The following is a 19,639-nucleotide window of genomic DNA, read 5'->3' as shown; positions in this document are numbered from 1 at the left end:
GTTGCTTTTGTGTCCAATAGTAACTTATCATGGTATCAATAAAGCTTCTTGTTCATGATTTGGTCCTTGGCTCTGTGTAAGACAAACTGAGTTCATGGGGAATCTGAATTGAAAGAATCCAGAAATAATACAATTTTATTTATGGTAGAATTAACCATCAAGTAGAAAAAATTAATTTACTGTTGACATTGAAACTCCTATTCTGTGGGGGCTGACCTCAAGGGATAAATGTTTCATTATTTTTCTCCTTCTACACTGTGCTTCTAAAAAGACAATACTTGCAGACAATATAATTTTTAAAGAAGACTTGGGAAAGGGATTTCTTGAACAAGGTAAAAAGTATAATTTTATTGTAATAAAGCTGTCTCTTTCCATCCTCACTACATCCCAGACATCTGCTTTAGAATCTACCCCTGCTCTCCTGCTTCTGCCTTCAGGTTTTGTACCCACCAGTTTATGATTCAGTCACTAATTTTCAAAGTGACAAAACTATTTACTGCAGATGTCTGTGAAGCATATACAGGGCAACGAAGTATCTCTAATAGTCCTAATAAAAAGTCAACACCAATTTTTAAATATTAAGTTAATGACAGAAATCTGTACTAACAGAAATAACACTGAGAAGACTGAAAAACTTGTCCATCTATGCAAGTTATGAAAAATTCCCAAGAGAGATTCCATATTCAGTGCAATGGTCTCCGTGAAAAGAAAAAAAAAAAAAAAAAAAGTGGCACACAAAGTCCTTTTTCTTTGTGTGCGTGTGTGTGTTTGTGTGATTTATGATTCAAATCTAAATACTAAGCTATTCAAAGCTAAATACTACACTATTATGACTCTATCAAAATAAAATATTTAATGCAAAATATAAACCCTTTATTTTCAGGAACCTGCCTGTAAGAACTTAAAGTTGTTGTGAACCTCCATTATTAAGAACACAGTTACCCAAACTGTTGCAGAAGATGTTACCTCAATGATGCAGTTTGAAAAAAAAAAAAAGAACATTAAACAATTCTGAACTGAAAGCTTAAGTCACTACTTGACAAAACTGACTTCAAACAAGCTTCCTTTGTTTTATCCCCAAACCAGGAAAACTTTGGGAAGGTGCTTCAGAGCCAGCTGTCATCTCCAGGAGAAAAAAATGGGTTTTAGGGTAGTGTGGCATATAACACAGACACTGCTGAAGAATTTAGAAAATGACCCAGGACTGACCTGGAAATGGGAAATTAAATTGTAAATAAACACTGGCCAAATTCTGTGGGACTGAACTTACTGAGGTCTGCTAGACAGGCTGCCATAACTTGGCAAAATGACAACTTGTAGCACAAATCCCATCGCAAGAGACTTGTGTTACTTGCTCCGTATTGATTTGCAGTGTTAAGCCCATGTTGACATCAGAATACACAACTGAGACCTGTAATGAGCCTAGCAGCTGCGTAGAGAAGAATTTTGTGTGTAAAATTTTTTTTTTTAATCAAACTTTGGCTTAAACAGACAGAATTTCTCAACATACCCATTATTATTATTGTTATCAACCTTTTTTTTATCAGTTCTAGTCTGTCTAATCAACCATAATCTGCAATTCTGATCAGCAGCAGGAGCTTTTACACATTTTTTTTCATTTATAAATCTGACATTGCTTTATCAGTTATAGGGAGAAGCAATATGTAAAACCATAGCTTACTTCCTTGTTTCGTCTTTGCTTTATCTGAGGAAAAAGAAGAGAAGGGAAGAAAAAGTGAAAAGAAAAAGTAGATATTAGAATACATGTTAACGTAGGAAATTATTTTTAATACAATCAGCTAATGAAAATGTATTTAAATATATGTTGCCCCTAAGTGCTTAAATATATCTCAAAAATGATTTCCACTCCACTGTTGCTTGACAGCATACGGGAAAAGGGTTCATGTTTCCCAACTAGTACCTTGCAGACTGCCAACAAGAGCATAAAAACCCCCAGTCTCATATGACCTGCTTTAACTGATGTTTATTAACTCCTTTCTTAGTACTATTGGATATCACAAGAAAAAAAATCTTCGCCTTTTCCTTATTTCTTTTAAGTATTAATTCTCAGTGGCCTTAGTAACAGGCAGTAACTCCCTGGCAACCATCTGACACTTGTTCATGTCATTTTTCAAACAAAGAGGGCAAAGAGTTAAAGCATTGTCTTTTTCTAGACACTTTTGGCAGTTCTCTGCCTTCTTGCTCTCCTTTTAACAGTTAAAAATGTTTTGTGCAACTTTGCTTTCCTACTAATAAAAGATCAGTCAACTGAAATGTTGCTACAACCTTTTAGCCTGTTTCTAGACCATAGGGATTTGAGGTCAAAGCTGCAACATCGAGTTTTATCACTAAAATCTTCAGGTTTCAAACAAGGAATGTATGTCCTGATTGCTAAACAAATAGATCAGCCAACACTCCAGGTTTTCCCGCAAGTCCCCTTATATTTAGTGTTTTTCTTACATTTCAAATCCCAATTTTGATCAGGTCTGAATCCATGTACTTTTTCACATGTATCCTGGTGTACAATAGCTAGCAGGGCAAATTATTTCATTTCTCAGTCTAAAAGGCAAAAATCCCTTTAAGTTTAAAAACTATTTCCTGGTGTATTCATATTTTCCTGGTTAAGAAGAGCAGTGCCTCTTTTCCTCAGATCTTCCATATACCTGGAACCAGTGAATTAGGTACAGTTTTCTCTTCACTTAAACATGACTCAGAGCTATTTCCATCACCTTATATTTCACTCTTCCATGAGAAATATAAGTGCACACTAATATTCCAAAAACTTCCTGAAAGTTTTTTTGGCTCGTTTATCTTTGAGTGATCAATGTCTTGGCAGTAGTTTCGTACATGTAAGGTGCAGAAATAAGAAGCAGAGGCAAGTGCTATCTGAAAGTGTTTATGTTCGCTTCTGTGCAGCAGAGGAACTGAGCTGCTGCCAGTCCTTGGAAGTAGCTGTAGAAATAGTTGCGATAGACATTACTCATTGCTCTTATTCCTTTGACTTGCAGAAACGAGATGGCTGCTGGCATGGGAAGACAGTCCTGCCAGTGCTGACTGCTGTCATGGGAAATAGTTTGTCCCCCTTTTGAGCTCCCTGGGTATCATCACAAACGATGGTTTAGAAATCCCTGCTCAATGCCAACTGTGTGAGACTATGGTTTGTACCACTCAGTCTGTGCTTTTTATGGCACAGTTAAAACATTTTGCAGCAGATAAAGTCCCATCTACTGGTGGCACATTGTAGAAGGGACAAATCTTACAGCAAACACCACCTCATTGCTGCATGAGATAGCCAAACAGAGGGGAAGCAAGCGCAGATGGCTGGGGAAGCACTTATATAGCAATGGGAAATGGTGTGGAGATACCCAGACTAACAATGACTGAAATCTAGGCCAAGGCCCACCTAATTATAACATTTTCCATGACAACTAACAAGCAGCTGACAGCTGCTGCAGGGCGCCTGCTCTGATTTGAGTAATGCTGGGTAAGGCTGCAGCTGAGAAACCAGAGAAAAGAAAGGGCTAATAGCTCAACTGACCAAGGCTACACTAGCAAATATGCCTTAAACTTTATTCTAAAGGTTACTGGCAAGTTTGGAAAAACTCCAATATAATAAGACTGAAAATGCCAAATTCAACATCAGGGCTCTAATTGCCAATTTGAGCACGAGTAAATACAAAAATCACTTTGGTAGACAGTTACTAACAAAATACAATAGATGAGGATGTATATCATACAAAGGAAGTCAGGGTTGATAAGCTTTGGATCTTTATGCCAGTGTTTTACTACTTTGCTCCTTACCGTACTAACCTAAAAAAGTATGGATTGCCTTTAACAAGTGTACAAGAAGCAGGTATGGAGGATATAATGCTAAAAGTAACAATAATAATAAATATGTGTATATAATGGGAAAAAGCACATCTTTATCTACATGCTTTGAGGCCCCAATCCTTTTCATTTTATGTTCACGATCATCAATCACTCAGTAGCTTGAATTTTGTTTCAGCCTGGGTGTAGACTGTCCCTTGGTGTTCCTGCTCTGGTTGGCTTGGGAAACTGTATGTAGACTTTGTGACCCACCAAATTACGTGCTATCAACACATGCAGTTCTTCTATCCTTTCTTCTTCTGGTGTTCCCAGTCCCAGGCATTCCCATACATGCCTCATCCGTACCAATCCTAAGCTTTTTGCTAAAAACATCTACAAGTGCTGCTCTCAAAACCTTTTGAGTTTCTCTGCAGTGGACCTTCATGGCTCTTCATGGGGCTAATGTTTCATTTGGGATAAGAAAGGCAGCTCAGCTGACTTTAGGGGGCCTTCACCTCATTTACCTTTTTTTTTTTTTTACCCCTTTACCTCATTGCAAGCCACTCTCTAATACTGAACAGTAAAGGCTGATCCCTGCCCAGGCTACAAGAGCAGGAAGCTGCTTCTTGCAATATCTGTGAGACACAAAGTCCCAGCACAGGACCTTTAAGCTGAAGCAGGCAGCTTGTTCACCTGAAGCTTTTTGTGGGAGTTGCAGTTTTGTGGAAGTGGGACAAAGCCAGTTTCCTGGCCAAAATTCCCTGTTGCTCTGATAAACGCACCCTGGCAAATACTAGCAGAGCAATGGATTTAAAGGTTACTGTCAACCAGCTGTCTGAGTTTTTTGTTTCTGTGCCATTGTCTTTTAGGAGAGATAATGCCAGCGTTCTTTGTTTTCTTTTTACCTTGCTCAGCTGCTTTCTTTGCTTTTTCTTCCTGCTTTTCAGGTACTGCTGCAAAACAAAGATAACGTTTAAGCAAGATTTCTAGTCAGAAGTGTTGCTCCAACAGACAGAGCTTTTCTTAAATGCTTACAGATTACTTTGAGGCAAATGATTTGAAAGATTTGCAACCATGAGAAACCCTTTCCCCTCCGATATATGACTACATAATAAGTATTTTTTACCTATCTTAAAAAGAAAAGAGGAAAAGCAAACAGGGAACTGTTTTCTTTCGGAAAATAAATAGCAGCATTGTCTTCTTGATCTCAGGTGGAATAGAGGCTAAACTGCAGCGCGTACATCACAAAGGAGGCAGCAAAGCAAGAAGGTTTCTACTTTGCCCAGCCATGTCAGAGTTCCCCACGCGAGTGTGGTTTTCTGTTTGCATCAGCAGAAACCTCCACTTTCCTAATTTTAAGCATGAAGTTAGTCTCACGGAGGACAGTGGGTCACGGTCAGACTGTATGTTACAGACGCCTAACTTGGTCCTTGTGAATACTGTGGTTCCTGCATGCAAGAGAGGAGTGAACCAGAGCACTTGTGCAGCAGGGTTGCTAGCCCTTTACTGATGCCGGGCAAAGCAGTTGTAACAGCCCAGGTCAGCATGGCTGGACGTATCCAATTATTATTCCCAAGCTTTATCTTGCACAGTTCCTAAATTGATTTGCAGAGCTTGAGAGACAAGGGACGGAAATTATTTATTCATGGTTCCACGCTAAGGTTTCAATGATCTAAGAGGAGGAGATACAGGATGGAATTCCTTCAGACACTGCTCTTTTAGGAAACTGACATCTTTTGTAGTTTCTGACAATTTACATGGCAGGTTTGGGAATGTAGGAGATTTCCTGTGGATGACTGAATATATTTAGGGCAATATATGTATTTTGTCATCTAATTGAATTATTCAGCATTAAGTCTTGCAAATATGTAAACATATTTGTTTAGGTGTAAGTGGCACTGCCAACACTTCACTTTTGTAAAGCCAAGCTTTTGTAGCCATAATTTATAACTGTTATGCTGAATGAGAAACATTGCTTTAATTTAAAAAGGTATCCTCTTACAGTGTTTGAGACAAAAAAATGTGTCATTAAGAAAATAAGCTTCACTGTCATTGCCTACTTTAAAAGTAATGCAAAGAATAAACAATCAGCATAAAAGGCAGGATTTAAAGCGGATGGTGAAAATTAATTTACATCAAATGACTGATAAGTACAGAAATGTCTTTGCAGCTATGGAGTTATCAGCACATAACATCCCCTCAGCTTGTTATTTCAACCTGTCAAGCACATAAATATTTTCAACACAGTGTTTTATTACAGCAAATCACAGCTGTAAATTAAGGCCTTGGCTTTTGGAACCAAAGTAAATACTGAGGGTCAAGTTCTGTTATCATTATTTATGCTGAGAAATTCAGGGAATTCAAAGGACCTACAAAGTGCCTCCATGTACACTTGCTGCTCTTGGAGGGCTGTCCTGGTGGCCCCCTCTGGGGCTGAGCTTGCAGCCCAGGCAGCAGGGAAACCTACTGAAGCTGCTGGGCATGATGGCCCAAGCAGACCAGCAGCGATAGTAAGCTATGGCCTGTCTGCAATGTCTGCAAGTGGGCTGGAGGACAACAGCAGGATCTTCTGTTTCCAGCAGGAAACCTTTCCTGAGACTCAGTGAAATGTCGGGTCTGGACAGATGAACTGCTTCACGTTGAGTTTAAAGATGGACGAACTCACACACATCAATCACTCCCTTGGCACTTGCTCTTGTTTATCCCAGGATGCTGTGGGGTGAGTGGGTGTTTGTGTGCAAGCTCCATGAAAATGGGGAAATATTGCACCTCTGCACCTCCGTTACCTCAGGTAACTTATTTTATTGAAGATAATCCTCAGTTTGCCTGTAAATCAAGTCTAGGCTGAAAGGATGACTGACTGGATCCACGGAAAAAAAATAGTAAGTACTCTATTTCTATCCATGTACCTAACTTTGTATTGGTGTTGCTGGACATAGAGAAAGTCAAAGAGGAGCAAAGTCCCTTCATATTTAGTGTAGATCTCTGCTATTAACATCCATGTTACTTAGGCCCAGATCAGCAGGGCTACTTGAATGAGCAGTAAACTAGACACCTACAAGCCTAGATAAATCTGGGCATTGAGCCCTGCCACCAAGCAAACCAATATCACAGTGCTTCTAAAAACCTTGCTGAAAAGGTCAACATCTTGAAGAATAATTTTATTTTAATATGGAAAAAAGGATACGAAAAGGGGCACCAGAAACCAGTCCCATATGCATTCCAAAATGTATTTTTAGCATCTAAAGCTGCAAAAGCAGCTACAGTAAGAGTAAAATGAATTCTTGAGAACTGTTGTTTTCTACAAATCATGTTATCCTTTTTAGCTATAGCTAAAGCAGTTTTGGTTTGTTCAATTTCTGAAAACCAGAATACTGATGGAAGAAAAATTGAAAGCAGTTTCTGGATACTGAACTGCAGGCTAGAAGAGCAAAACAGCTTTCTAAGGTCAGGTATTTAGAGTTATCAAATTCATGTGGTGGTGGTAGACCATGAGCAGAGTTATGATGAAGGAACCAGCCATCCTTGAGAAGTGTTGAGCTTGCTATTTAAAAACAACAACTAGTACTATTAATAGTATTCTGGCTATCAGTGCATTCAGTAATTCTACGACATTTCTGTGAGTGAGTGTTTGTAAAGAAGAACTTGCTGACACAGACCAGAGCTCTAGTAACTTTTGGGAACTGCCAAGTGGCATCATCTGGACATGGCAGAGTAGTATCTGGAAGAACAAACAGGACATTACATTATTCCTTTTGCTTTTTGAGAAGGGAGGTGTGAGCTAATTTGGTAATGCTGAGAGGTCTTTCATCATCAAGGTAACAGTCTGTATAAATAGAAAGCCTGCACACATAGTGTCTGTTTGGAACAAGATTCTAAAGAAGGTTTGTTTTGCTTCTATTAGAACAGGGAAAAGTTTTCCGAGTAGCTCAAGATTTCATGCCTTCCACTGGGCATTTTCAAAGTTCTTGCCACTTTTGAGTGGCAGCCTGAAAAATTATCTCTTTGTAAAAAATGGTTCCATTGCAGGTGTTCCTGATTTGAGAAGCTGATCCTTTAGCCATATGACTTAAGTAACATGGATGTATTTTAACTTGTTATAATTTTCTCCTCACAGAAGAATATCAGATGTTAAAAAAAGAAAACCCAACAAAAACCTCCAGAAAACCAAACCAAACCCACCCAAATCCCTTGCCTGAAATAATACAAACTAAAACTAATGCAAATAACAGAAAAAGTAGAAATTTGTCAGAGATCCATATTTTCAGTAAATTACAGTTAAAAAAAATAGATTAAGTAAATGGAGTCTGGACTCCAATGTGTATTTTTTTATTTCTCAGTGAAATTCTTGACCACTTGGCATAATGTAGATCAAATAAGTGATTTCTATGATAATTGTTTCTCTGGTTCCATCATAGCCCTTCAGAATCAAATGACAGACAGCCTAGCAGACATTGTTTTGTGCTGCAAGTAGCCAGGAGAGCAATTCATGAGTCAAATATTTCTGCAGTCTCAATAGTTGTAGGCTACAATCAAATTTGTCAGAATATTTTTATCCCAAAAGAGTCAGGTTGCATAACTAGCATCCACACCAGAAATATGCATTCCAAAATGTCACTGATTTTAAAGCTATTTTGAAATGTTTGCTCGGTGTGAAGGAAAGCTAAACGAAATCACTCTGACTGGAGACAACAAACACTTCACTTGCTGAACCCTGAGGTCAGAGAGGCAGGACATTACTAATACCAAGAAAACATGAACCTAAGAAGTGTCTATTATGATTTAGGAACTTTTCTGTTACATGGAGAAATGAAAAAATTCCCTGCCATGGTGGCGTTACAGAACCTTTTCTAAGAAAATGCAACAAAAGTTCATACGAGCCCGATAGTTCATCAGAAGTACAAGCTAGTGGGAAGAGCACAGACCTCTTTCTATGCCAGCAGATTCATATTTTTTAATACGAAATAAGAGAATTTCATCAAAACCCTCACTTTTTCCTCACAGGACTGTTTACCTTCCATGAATATGCTTAAGAATTTTAAAACTTGCCAGCAGCTGCTGAATATTGGAAACCATTGCACCCAGAGAGCTACTAAGCCTAAATGTATTAATGTCAGAAAAATGGGAAATAAGTAAATAAAGAACAAACAAATTCAGATTGAAAAGCAATGGTTTTGTTCAGACTTAGTGAAAGGTATAGCTATTAAAGTCTACTGGAATTCGTCATCGTAAGAAATATATTTAGAAGAAAATAACAGCATTCCTTTGTGATTCTTACTAAGAGGCAAAAGGAACAACTGTAACACTTTAATATAAATATCATTTTTCCCCTGGAGTACAGACTATGTTTGAGTTTCAAAAGTAGCAACATAAAGTTAAATTTAGATCACTTGTTAACAAGTAATTTTTCAGAAATTAACAATTACTCCAGAGCTCATATCACCTATTTCTGTTTAACGGGGGTTGGCAACTAATTAAAACTGTTATTTACTTAAATACTGGAGAATGATTTCATGTTCAACATTAGGCTAATTCTATGGTAAAACTAAACTGAGATGTCTGAGACCAACATTTTCAGTTGTGAGACTGCTCTTTTGACAACACAAATAACAGAATGATTCTTGTTTTATATAACAGAAACTTAGAATTTCTATTTATCCTTAATGAACTGTAAACGCCCTAGAAAATTTTTTCAAGTACGCCTTAATCCAATAACTTGTAAGGAGGGGTTTTCTCACATGCTGCAAAATGCTGGAGACATGATGAAGACATTATATATACAAATACTTGCTTCTTATCTAAATAAATATGAAATATGATATTCACTAGAAAGATTTGAGGCTATTCACAGCAATAAAGCATAGAAGTAAAAGCTCTGTTTTTTCAAAAAATCCTGATAATTCCAGTTGTAAACTTTACAACTGACCTAAACAGAATAACTTTAAATTAAAGGGTAAATATTATCATTGTGAATAACAATTTCAAAAGGTATAAGACAACATTTCCCAGTAGTGGCCAAAGAAAACCTCAAGTTTGCAGAAAGATACTTAATTCTGCAAGAAACAACTGCTTTGCTTCTTTTCAGACCCTGATGGGCACAAGCTTGTCAGAAATGGGTTCACAGATGTTGAAATGTTGACTTCATATGCATAGTGTGGCGTTACAGAAGAAATAAGAATGTATCAAAAAGATTTGCTCCAAGGCTTCAAGCAATAGGGGAAAGCTTTATTCAATCACCCAGCGCAGCAAGACTACCTTTATTTTCAGCTTTGGCTCTCTAGAATTTGCTAAAAATGCAAAAGCTTAACTCAACGTACTTTTTTTTCCCTTTAGTTTTTCTGTTTTGTCTGGTGGGAGTATAAAGAGAACAAATGCCTAAATTACTCTGGTTTCTGTTTTGCTCTATGCAATTAGCTGCAGAGCAATGACAGCATTATGAATTTAGCCCATGAAGCAGGGAACTTAGAAACATCTAATAAAGGGAATAATGTATCAGCTTTGATTTCCTTACATTAATCTCCACAGCTGCAATTCTGCAACCCTTCCTCAAGCTCCAGAAAAGCACTTTACTGCCTTGCAATTCAGCCTGACTGCTTGTGTCAGTATTTACTGGTGAATGAGGCTTCAGAGATGAACTCTAAAGTAAAAGAAGATGCTTGAATGATAGCTGGGTGTTAAAAACTGGAAATTCTTATTTCCCTGCCTTTGACTTGCGGTGGACAGCTCAGAGACCACAAGTCCGAGCAGTTGATACATGCAGTCCTGTCTGTTTGAAAGGGAACGTAAAGGAAGGTGGTCATTATATGAATAAACATGGACTGAGAGTGAGATGCAGTTTGTAATTTGCTATCCCATATTCCATTTGTGTCTAGGATAAAACTGGCATCTGTAATGTTCTTGAAGGCAATTCGGAGCTAGTATCTTGCATTGTATATACGTAAAAAGCCAGATGCTGACATGAACAATTTAAGTATTTTCTCAGCTTGAACTTAAGCCCTTGAGGTTTCTCACTAGTCCCAGTTCCCTGTGCCTTCAGGAAAGGAGCAACCTTTGGAGCAAGCGCTGGTACCCCACACCTCCCACCTTCTCACATGGGCAGTTCTTGTACAAAAGGAAGGCAAAAACTGTTTCACCAAACCTCCCTGTAAAACTGCCTGGACACAGTAAAGTAAACAACTGTTCGGTCACTGGGTTTGTGCTGCAGCTGGCAAAAAGAGAAATATTACTCTTTGTGTCATGTCTCTATAGAAGATTGGTTACTTCTCCTTTTTGCCTTTCACAAAGAGCTTACGGTTTGAGCTAGGGTAAGAAACCGAATTTTATATAGTTGGAGACTTACAGTTTATTAGTCTATGGACAGCTCAGGGAAAAGACACCTTTTTTTTGAGGTGCTTTGAGGTGCTGCAAGGAAGGAGCCATTATAATTTAAAAGGTCCGCTTTGTTTTATGTAAGTCATTTGTTAGCAGTTTTGTCACAAGAAGCTTTTTCATTAGCAGTAGTCAACAACAGCATTTTTCTATTTCAGTTTTAAAAACAAAGTTACCCACCCTTTGACTTCACAGTCTCAACGGATGCTGTAAAACAAAAGAAAACATTCCAGCAAACAAGTTTTGCAAATGCATAAATAAATTGAGATTGATCCTAACACCTCTCTCCTTGGTCAATATGCGACCTATCTATGCAGAGCAGGCATTCATTTTTTTCTATGCAGAGGACAACTGAAACACACACATTTTGCTTGTTTGATAGTCTCATGGCAGATGACTAATTGACCTGCAGATTAAAAGCAATGGGAAACAAGGTCAATATGGAGCTTCAATAGGTCCACTATTTTCAAGTAATGAGGATGAGAGAAGGAGTAAAAACAGGTTTCAGAACAGGCACATATCAAACATAGGTGGAGGGTATGCGATAGAAATCTCCTTTTAATAGTTTCAGTAATTTGGAGAAGTTAAGGATGTGGTTTTTTTGACTTTGATGAAAATTCAAAGCACAGAAATCTTCCAATAGTGATACAGGGGAAGATCCACTTTCAAAAGTTTTCCTTGAACATATATTATTTTGAGATTAATTTGTTTATTATTTTTCCTAATTAGATTAACTAAATCCAAATTAAGCAAGCTACCACGTTTCTCTTTCTCCGTTATTCACACCTCCATTCTGAAGCACTGTGACAGGTTTTTATGCTACAGAAAAGGACAGTTTCATTTTTCTATAAATTGACTGTCTACCGTAGGTATTTTTTGCTCAGAATATATATCACAGAAAATAGAGTCATCTGATGAATGAGTCATCAACCTTGGCTGTAAGAGAAGTTAAAATCTTTATGCTCTTCCAAATTTGGATAAACTGGAGAAGTAGATTCCAGTCAGTAAAAAGAACACCTAGCTACAACAATAAAATACATGGGCATGGGTGCTTGGAATAAAAGCCAAATAAATCAACCTATATTTTTCCTCCCCTTCATGCTCTGGAGCTCCTATTTTGTGTTTTGTTCTCCATTCATTTACTGTAACCTTTAAGCAGGCCCCCTTCCTGCTTGAAAAGATCAACCTTTTCATGGCTGAAATAAAAAATTATCACTCTCGTCATTCTCAGCAAGATTTGATCAGATCCCAGTTCCAGAAAACCAAATGGCTGCATGGATGCTCCGCAGCCATTCATTTGCTCAAGTAACTTTGATTAAACCAGCAAATCTTTATCTCTGGCTTCACTTTTTTTTGTCCCTTTACATAATCCTGTCCTAATTTAAAATTGAACCAGATAAATGAGACTTACTGTCTTTCACAGTTCTTACCACGTGCTTTTACTTCTTTCTTTGCTGTTTTGGCTGTAAAAACAAAGAAAGAAATAGGAAATATTGATTTCTGACATGAATTAATTTTAAACAGTAGGATAGTCGAAAAGTAAGATAAAAAGGGGAGCATATTCACCAGTTTCCATCATTTTTTCTTTCTTGTGTGGTTCTGAAAAAGAAAAAAATCAAGTATATATTTCTCTCCTTATATTGTTTTTTTTAGTTGCCTTGGACAATCATTTTCATGTTACTAGTAGCAGTTGGATGTGGCACAATCTTTTGGAGTCTCAGTCCAGGCAAGCCCTTCCCTATTTTCCTGCGTGTCAAAATAAAACCTTTACAGTTGTCATCAGTCTCTTCAGTGGTTTTCACACTGCGCAAACAGGGTCAGATTAGCTGTTAATAATGGACACCAAAGGATTTAACTCTTGTAATAAGGCGCTAAAAGGAAACTCTAGAAACAGTGTAGGTTAAAATACCTGCAGTTTTACTTCAGGGTGGTGTAAACGAAGGCCTGTGAAGCAGGCATGTGTGCCTCAGGACACCTGTGGTACGGTCATTGCCTTTCTTCACTGGAGAGACTGGAGAATAAGGAAAACATCTAGACCAGCCGCTGCCGCTCTACAGCCACGGGGTAAAGGGAGCGGGGCACGCCTCTTTTACACGAATGGGCAGCGTGGGGGGAGCCGTGGCCCACAGGAGCTAATCACCAAAAGGCGATCCGGGACCTGAAGCTGAAAAGCTTCACCCACCTAAACCCCATGCCCTCTGGCAAACTATGAGTGGGATTTACAAATTTTTACTGGTAGTTTCTGTAACAGCTCTTTCCATCTCGCCAGGGAGTGCTTCCAAACCCCCTCAGAGCAGGAGCAGGCCAGAGGAAGGCCTCTGCCAGAGGAAGGAGGGAGAGACTGGAAGTGTCTCTCAGAAAGTGAGCGGGATCTACCAGCCAGGGCTGACGTTCACAGTAGCAAAAATACAGATAAGCTTTTGCTGTCTGCAGATGATGCCTGCAGATGCTTAAAACAGCATAAGTAAAGGTTCTGGTGTGCGTTTGGATCCACACAGGCACGTTACTTCAAGAGTATCTATCTGAGCTGGCTGATTACAAGATAAAGGCCGTTTCTATTAAATACATACATTTGCCCATGCTCGTCGCTTACCGGTATCTGATGATTACATTTTCTCCATGCTTATTACAGGATATATTTGTATTAATGCTATGGTATACAGTTGTGGAATATTAATGTTTAAACAGTTTCCACTATTCAAGATATAAAGTTCCGTGTTCAAAGTGATTCTGAATGTTCTACCCTCACTAAAAGCAAGCCTATCCTTAAATTTGAACTATCCTTGAACTGAATAAGCAAAAAGGAACAAGAAATGACAATAGAAAACTAAATATTTTGATAAATAACATTAATACAAGTAATATTCACATTAAATATTCATTCATAATCAATGTTAATATTGAATGCACAGTGGACATCTAAAAGAGGTATACTCCATGCAGAGCTATTAAAACAATTGGTGTTAGAAAGGGCAGGCTGATCTGAAATATGAAAAAACCCCCACAATTTCTAAATTTTAAACAAAATATGTCATTGCTACATACTCCCTTAAGTTTGTATCAAGCAACACAGGTAGTTATATCTGAAATAAAATATTCATTTTTGCCTGAGTTTTTAAATCTATCCGAGGTGCCAACATTCATACATTTTAAAGAAAAATATAGTTCTTTAAAAAAATAAAAAATTGGGATTTTTATTTTTCTGTTTTTGCCAAAAATATTGATGGAATTTCATCAGAATTTCATAAGCAATATCTTTCATCCAAAATGTGTATTTTAAAGTATCAGGAGTAGTTGACTGAAATCAGGGACCCAGCTTTAATACGGTTATATAAAGCACATGTTAATGTATTTATTATATAACATATATGTGTTTAAAATATGATAGGTGCTTTATAGTCACATTGTATATGAGAGGTGAGATTCAGTGGAAATGGTCATGAAGCAGGTTGATGTGGGCAATTCAATAAACCAGGAATATGATTTTCCCGGCAATATGGAAAAATGATGGACCTAGAGAGTGAATTGGCATTAAATAGTTTATTGCCTCAATAGATATTATCTTTTCTTGATGGCATCCTACCTTGGGTGGCAACCTTGGTATAGGTCAAGTAGGAGAAAAATAGCAAAAAAATGAGGCGACAGAAGTTGGGACTCAGTAGCTTGTCTGACTCAATGAGCTTAATCATAACAACAGCTGCATCTTTGGTTCTGTGTAGCCCAAGTGCTCTTCAGAATATCCAATTTCATATAGATATTTTAGGAGCCATTCTGTGAAATGAGAATTTTGATTGGTTTTGTAAGGTTTCTGTTTTGCAATTGCTCAGGACTGCTTCCTGGAAACTGAAGGAAACGTAATTATGACTGTAGTGGTTCTGAGGCAATTATTTTTCCCTCTCATTTCAAGATCTGTCAGCTCTCATGAGATCAGGGAACAGTATGACAGTAACAACACTCAGCAAGTGTTTTTGCAAAGTATAAAATTTTCCATTTATTTAGCTTTGTTTCTGTTTTTCAAAACCGCAAACATTAAGAAAGTTCTATAGATCTTCTTTTATAAAAGTTTTACTTCCAGAAACGTATGAAATAAGATTGATCCTTCCCCATGGGGAAAAGAAAAAAAATTAATAACATAGAATTTGTTATCACGAATTTCTGGGGAGATCTGACATGATATGAAATTTCAGGTGATTCCTGCTTTGGTATTTCGATGGAATGAACTGAAACCTTTCATTACATGAGCCGTAAACTTCAGGAGAGTTCAGACCTAGAACTTTCCTTTTTGCTACAAGTTATCATTGCTTGATCTCAATGTCTTTTTTTTTTTTCTTTTCTTTTTTTGGTGTTTTGTTTTGTTACTAATGAATAATAAGTATGACACATGAAAGGATATTGCCAACTGTGGACACATTAGGCATTTTCCATGATACTTGTAATTCTTTTTAACTTTAACCATTTTTGTATGTATATGAGACGATACACCATGATTTTATTTAGAAAACTTGCTGGTAATATATGATTTTTCTACCTTGCATGGAACTGAGATTTGATTTAGTTTGACATTTCACCATCTTTATAAGCTCTATTGCTTTGAACAAATGGCTTTTCTTTTCTGTGAAAATTGGCAAAGTTATGTATAACATGCCCATAAAACCATATAAATGTATTTTTTGTTTCATTACTAGTGACATACTCCAAGACACCCCTGGAGCAGATGGGAGGAGAACCTGAACCTGACTCTGCAGCTCTTTCCTAAGCCACACTTTTCTCTAACATGCACACAGTGCTGAAAAACATCTAGGCTGGCACACTTCCTGTGGTGCACTTTCTTCTTTACTGCCAGGATAGATAGTCACAAAGCGCGATCCTCTGCCATCCACCCGGAAGGAACAATTGATATCCCATCCGAATTTGTGTAGCTATGTGTGCACATATATATGTATTTGTGTGTGCATGTGCGTTATGTCCTAATTCAGATAAAGCATTCATGTCCACAAAGTCTTCAGAATAATAAAAACTGTATATGGAATCACACAGACTGGGAAAACATTCAAATAAATGGCATTTCCAGTGGATTTGCTGTTCTGTGGTATGCACCTCATGTTAAATAACCAACATCCTCCTGCTTGCACTCAGTATCTGCAGAAAAATGGTGTTTTCTGTACTGGTGTTTAAATTTTGCCACAACTATTTCAATGAATCTAGTTTATATTCATTAAAGCCTACTGTTGTTATATTCCATATAGTGTCTTGAATACTTAAATCCTTAGAGAACAGAAAGTTAGCCTGGTCTTACAGTCTTGTAATCTTGGTTTTATAGGCTATATGCCTGTCATTTCCCTTCTCAGACCTTCATATCATGTTGGTTAATTAAAACCAAATGAGACAAGGTGGTAAAGCTCACCAAGATATCCTTTCATTAAGAATATTGAACATAAGCTAGATACAGAAAAGGTCCCTTTAGTCCCTCCTGTTGAAGGGAAAGGTTGCAATATGAGCTCAGTCACTTTATTAGACCTGAGATGTTTCACATGAGAAAGTTTTGCATTAAACTAGGTTTTTCCAGTTCTTCTACTCCCAAGAAGTACTTGTTCTGCTGTATTTGACTGCTGTTTTACTTACTGGATCAATGTAGAAAAACTCACTGCCACCATACGCTTTGATTTATAAAGATTATGAACTGGAAAAAATATAGTTTTTTCTGGAATAAGAACACACCAAGAAAATCCCTTACTTGGTGAGATCGTGCCATGCATATACCTGCTTCTCTTCTGTGAAGAAAAGTGAAGAAAAGGAAAGCAGGAGACAGTTCTCTGTATCAGTATCTTTGTATTAGAAATCTGCTACTATGTTTGGAATAATATTTGGGAATAATAATATTTAGGAAAAACTGTGCAAAGAAAGAAGAGAGGCCTGGATGAAACACAAATGCTTTCAGTCTAACCTGTTGTGTCTGTATCTTTTCTTCACGGGCGGAAAGCCACGGTACCAAAACTGAGGATGGAAGTCTTTACCACTCAGGAAGAATGTCTCAGGATCCCTTAGTGGCCAAAGGATTTAAAGACTTATCTGCAGAGGATTATGCTTTTAGTCAAGCTTTTGATACTGGAGGGTTATACTTTTTTGATTTTGCTTAACAAAATGAATAAATAAATAACTGGGGGGCAGGAGACGGAGACACTGCCTCATATCCAAACACTTGTTTTCACTAGTTGCCTCAGCCTCATTTTAATACAGTTCATTTCTTGTTTAATATAGCTCATGCATCATCCTGGATGAATGACCAAAACTCAGAGAGGAAGCTAGCATTAGGATAGACACCGCCAAATTGACCAAGGTCCCTAATTTTGGGTGAATTAAGTCAGTCCTCAGCAAAGCAAGCTAGACAGTTGTGTTTTCAAAATCCTCCCACATGCCCGTGTATCTGTTCTGCTATTGAAGTTGTTATGAGGAAGAGGCTGAACTGATCATACCTTGGTAAACCCCTCTTTGTGTTTCACAGGAGTCAACAGGCTCTGCCTTTTCCTCACAAGGTATACACAACCAAATAAACCCATCCTGAAGTTAGAATAACGGTAACAGTACATTGTCTTCCATGTTATGTGGACATACTTGAATACAGATTGCTCGAAATCTTCATTCAAGTCTAGTACACCTTTTCTCACCCATCAGAAAGCTAGATTAAAAAAAAAAAAAAAAGAAAAAAAGGTGATCAAAGTGCATTGAGCACTGTCCCTAGGATGTGAGACTTAGAAACTCAGGTCATTCTTAGACTTTAGATCCTTCTTTGAAGCTGATGGGATCTATCTTCCCATACTTGAGTAGGCAGAAAGTCTACCGTCTTTTTTTAGAACATCGGTTACATTAACACAGAGGGAAAGAAACACCTTCTTTCCACAAGGCTCCAGTATAATTATAATGAAGCCTAAAGACAAAGCTGTCTCTCAGCAAAGAGATAGGTACTTTCTTCTCTCCAGACTCTGAAATGCTCTGCTAGTTTCTGCAAAAGTTGCGATAATAAAGAGAACATGAACCATCATAAAGAGGAAATGGAAAGAATGCATATTTCTGATGTCTGTCCTGCTAGCCTGGCAAAGCTCCTCTCAGGTGGAGGAAAAACATAGGCAAATCTGTTGCTCAAGTCAACACTCTTGAAGCACGTACTGATGTAAATGTAGAGTATATTTGATCACTCCAAGGACAACAACACGCTTTCATCACTTTTGCCATATGAGAAGGGGAACATGTGGGTCTTATGGTTTCCCATCAGAAGGAGCAGAACCAATACACAGCGCAGATATATTCATAGACCACAATTGCCTAATTTCCCATTGATATAAAAATCTTTTCTGATTTAGAATCCTTAAAAAGAAAATTAGGTTAATCCTACAATTCTGACTAGAGAATTGCCTGTGCTCAAAACTGATGTACCACCTGTGAACAGCACTCTGCAAAATCCTTACACAGTACAAACAGAGACCTTGTGAAAAGATCAATTCTTAATGCCTATCGCGAGCACTAGTTTGTTTTAAGAACAAATTAACCTCACTTGTCTCAGGATTTCTGGCATGGCTATTCAGGCTAAGGCTCAGCTGGCAAAAACGGTAATTTTAAAAAATGTTATGTTTCTTTCTAGAGAACTAACATCTGCTAGTAGGTCTTTACCTGTGAAAAAACTTAAACTGCATTTCCTTTTACATAGGGATGTGAGGAGTACTTCCAGTCTTTTGAGGACTAAGATGGCTAAGCTGCTCAGATGTAGAGTATTTCTGGTCAATCCCCAATTAGTAGAAGGATACTCTGTTGGATTTTGAAAAATCCTGTGTTGAATCACATCAGTTTGAAGCAGGAGCACTTCTAAGGAGGCATGTCTACATCACTCCAGGTGGAATTTCTCAAAGGAGGGCAACAAGCAACATGGCAAATTACTGAGGATGAGATCAGGTGCAGCAGTTGTACTCATGCTGATAGACCACAGAAAGGTAAAGGTAATTCAGTTTTCTTAATAGTCTCTCATTGTGAGGTAAAATGAGTCATATTACTTTGCAATTGATTTACCCAGTGAGGTCAGTCATAGCTTGGATGGTGCTCAGCCATTACTACTTGCTCATGCTTTAACTCATTCATACTTCACCTTCTTTTGACAAGGGAAGGACTTCTGCTTCAAGCTCCATGACTCATTGAGAATATGAGTCTGGAACACATATTTCAGAAGAGAATTAAAACTTTGAAGCAAATACCAGTTATAGGTTTTGCCTGTCATTAGGCAAACACGATGTGCAGATTACATTAGGTAATTCAGTAACAAAAACAATAGACCCTAAAAATTAATACAGTGAGATCCTAAAGGAATAAATTTAATTTGAAGTTAATGAACTTAGCTCTAACTGTAGCTCCTGACTTAAAGCTGAGTATTGGTGTCAGCTAGCCCAATGGAGTAGGGTAGAATGAGACAGTGAGCAAA

The 19,639-nt window shown here is 37.7% G+C and overlaps 1 protein-coding gene across 1 annotated transcript in view; it reads right to left on the bottom strand.

Moving 5' to 3' along the window:
• TRDN (triadin) overlaps positions 1-19,639 on the bottom strand; it is a 229,748-nt gene that overhangs the window by 69,681 nt on the left and 140,428 nt on the right. Inside the window, exons 18-22 of the mRNA XM_074580841.1 lie at positions 12,742-12,774; positions 12,606-12,638; positions 11,356-11,382; positions 4,713-4,760; positions 1,682-1,705 (exon numbers count right to left, since the gene is read on the bottom strand). Coding sequence (XP_074436942.1) covers positions 1,682-1,705; positions 4,713-4,760; positions 11,356-11,382; positions 12,606-12,638; positions 12,742-12,774 — 165 coding nt within the window. The remainder of the gene's footprint in view (positions 1-1,681; positions 1,706-4,712; positions 4,761-11,355; positions 11,383-12,605; positions 12,639-12,741; positions 12,775-19,639) is intronic.

This window comes from Larus michahellis, chromosome 3 (genome assembly GCF_964199755.1).
Source record: "Larus michahellis chromosome 3, bLarMic1.1, whole genome shotgun sequence".
NCBI classification, from domain to species: Eukaryota; Metazoa; Chordata; class Aves; order Charadriiformes; family Laridae; genus Larus; species Larus michahellis.
The sequence above is the reverse complement of the archived record's forward strand: the minus strand, read 5'-3'. Positions and strand labels throughout refer to the sequence as shown.